This window comes from Antrostomus carolinensis, unplaced genomic scaffold (assembly GCF_000700745.2).
Source record: "Antrostomus carolinensis isolate BGI_N321 unplaced genomic scaffold, ASM70074v2 scaffold37655, whole genome shotgun sequence".
NCBI classification, from domain to species: domain Eukaryota; kingdom Metazoa; phylum Chordata; class Aves; order Caprimulgiformes; family Caprimulgidae; genus Antrostomus; species Antrostomus carolinensis.
The window spans coordinates 1-1,381 of NW_010317714.1; the positions used below are offsets into that span (position 1 = coordinate 1).

The following is a 1,381-nucleotide window of genomic DNA, read 5'->3' on the forward strand; positions in this document are numbered from 1 at the left end:
CTGGCATAGATGAATTCGCCCTTGAATTAGCCCCATAGATGAATTAGGTGTACGTAGTAGTTGTTTTTCCATCAAAAAAACCCCAACCAACACCTTAGATTTTATTATTATACAGAAAGATCTGCACCTCAGATTTAAAAGTGTCATTTTAAGGGCCAGAAAACTTTCTTTTTCTAAGGATTAGCCAAAAAATAAATTCAACTTTCTGCAGAGACTATTACTGAGGACAGAGTTTAAATATTGGAGTAAGAACCTGAAGTTCAAAGAGATGAAACAAAGACTTACCTGGAAGAAATTCTTATTAAAATCTGGGTTTTTTTTAGGAAAGAGCTTAAAATTAGTAATTTATTGTTTCATTTCTCTACTGCTACTAATCTGTAGCCAGATGTAGAAGCACGAAGTCAAAGGCTTCAAAAATATCAAGAATATTTATCTGAAAAATGGGGAGGGGAAGGCAGTAGTTCCTTCTGTGCTGTGGGCTTCACCCTGCTTTTGTACATTTGAAATCCCTGATTTTTTGGGCAGGACAGTCATCTACTTAATTTAGATTGTTACTGCCAACTGCATAGGTTAGACTTCTCCTAAAAGGGTAAAAAGTTAAAAAAAAAAAGGGGGGGGTAAAAACCTGAGAAAAGAACACTAGAACATGGCAACTTTGATGCGATAAACTTTTAATGATGGTGAGAAAAAGGAATACACTTTCAGAATCTCCAAGAAGTATGAAACTGTTCTCCAGTCAGAGGTACATTCACATATGATTCATTCTTTTTTTTCTTCCCGAGTCTTTGCTGTTGATCTGAACAAACAGGAACCATTTTGAGCAACTTTGTTCCATGTTTACCCCAGGCAATATGGAAATGTGACAGGAGAAGCGTTGAAGGCAGAAACTCAAAGTAGAAGTGAAGAGGAGAAGTTCAAAAGAGGCTGAAGGGGTACAGATCTCTGGTCTTGGAACAGAGCAGGGGAGGGTCAGAACTCTTTAGCTGTGAAACCATCACATCTCATTTGTTGGTTATTCCTCATTTGGGATATTTCTGTAGGATTTAGAAGGTTCCACAGCTGCCACGTCTGTACCTGCTATACCGGTAGGAGTAAGGGCTGCAAGAGCCAGAACTGTAAGATCTACCATAGCCATACAGACCCCTGTAACCCAAGGAAGAGCCCCCATAGCCCAGGGAGGAGCCCCCATATCCATTCAGACCTCCATAGCCAAAGGAGGAGCCTCCATATCCATTCAGACCTCCATAGCCAAAGGAGGAACCCCCATATCCATTCAGACCTCCATAGCCAAAGGAGGAGCCCCCGTAGCCAGACAGACCCCCATAGCCCAGGTTGCCATAACCAAAGGACCCCCCAAGGACGGGTGCTCCAGAGGATCCCA

The 1,381-nt window shown here is 41.7% G+C and overlaps 1 protein-coding gene across 1 annotated transcript; it reads right to left on the reverse strand.

Moving 5' to 3' along the window:
- Window positions 1-1,043: 1,043 nt before the first annotated feature.
- LOC104525511 (scale keratin-like) lies at window positions 1,044-1,373 on the reverse strand (the record flags this gene model as incomplete). The annotated part of the gene is made up of 1 exon (XM_010168684.1): window positions 1,044-1,373. A coding segment is annotated over one exon (330 nt), but the record flags the coding sequence as incomplete, so codon positions are not given.
- Window positions 1,374-1,381: the final 8 nt, after the last annotated feature.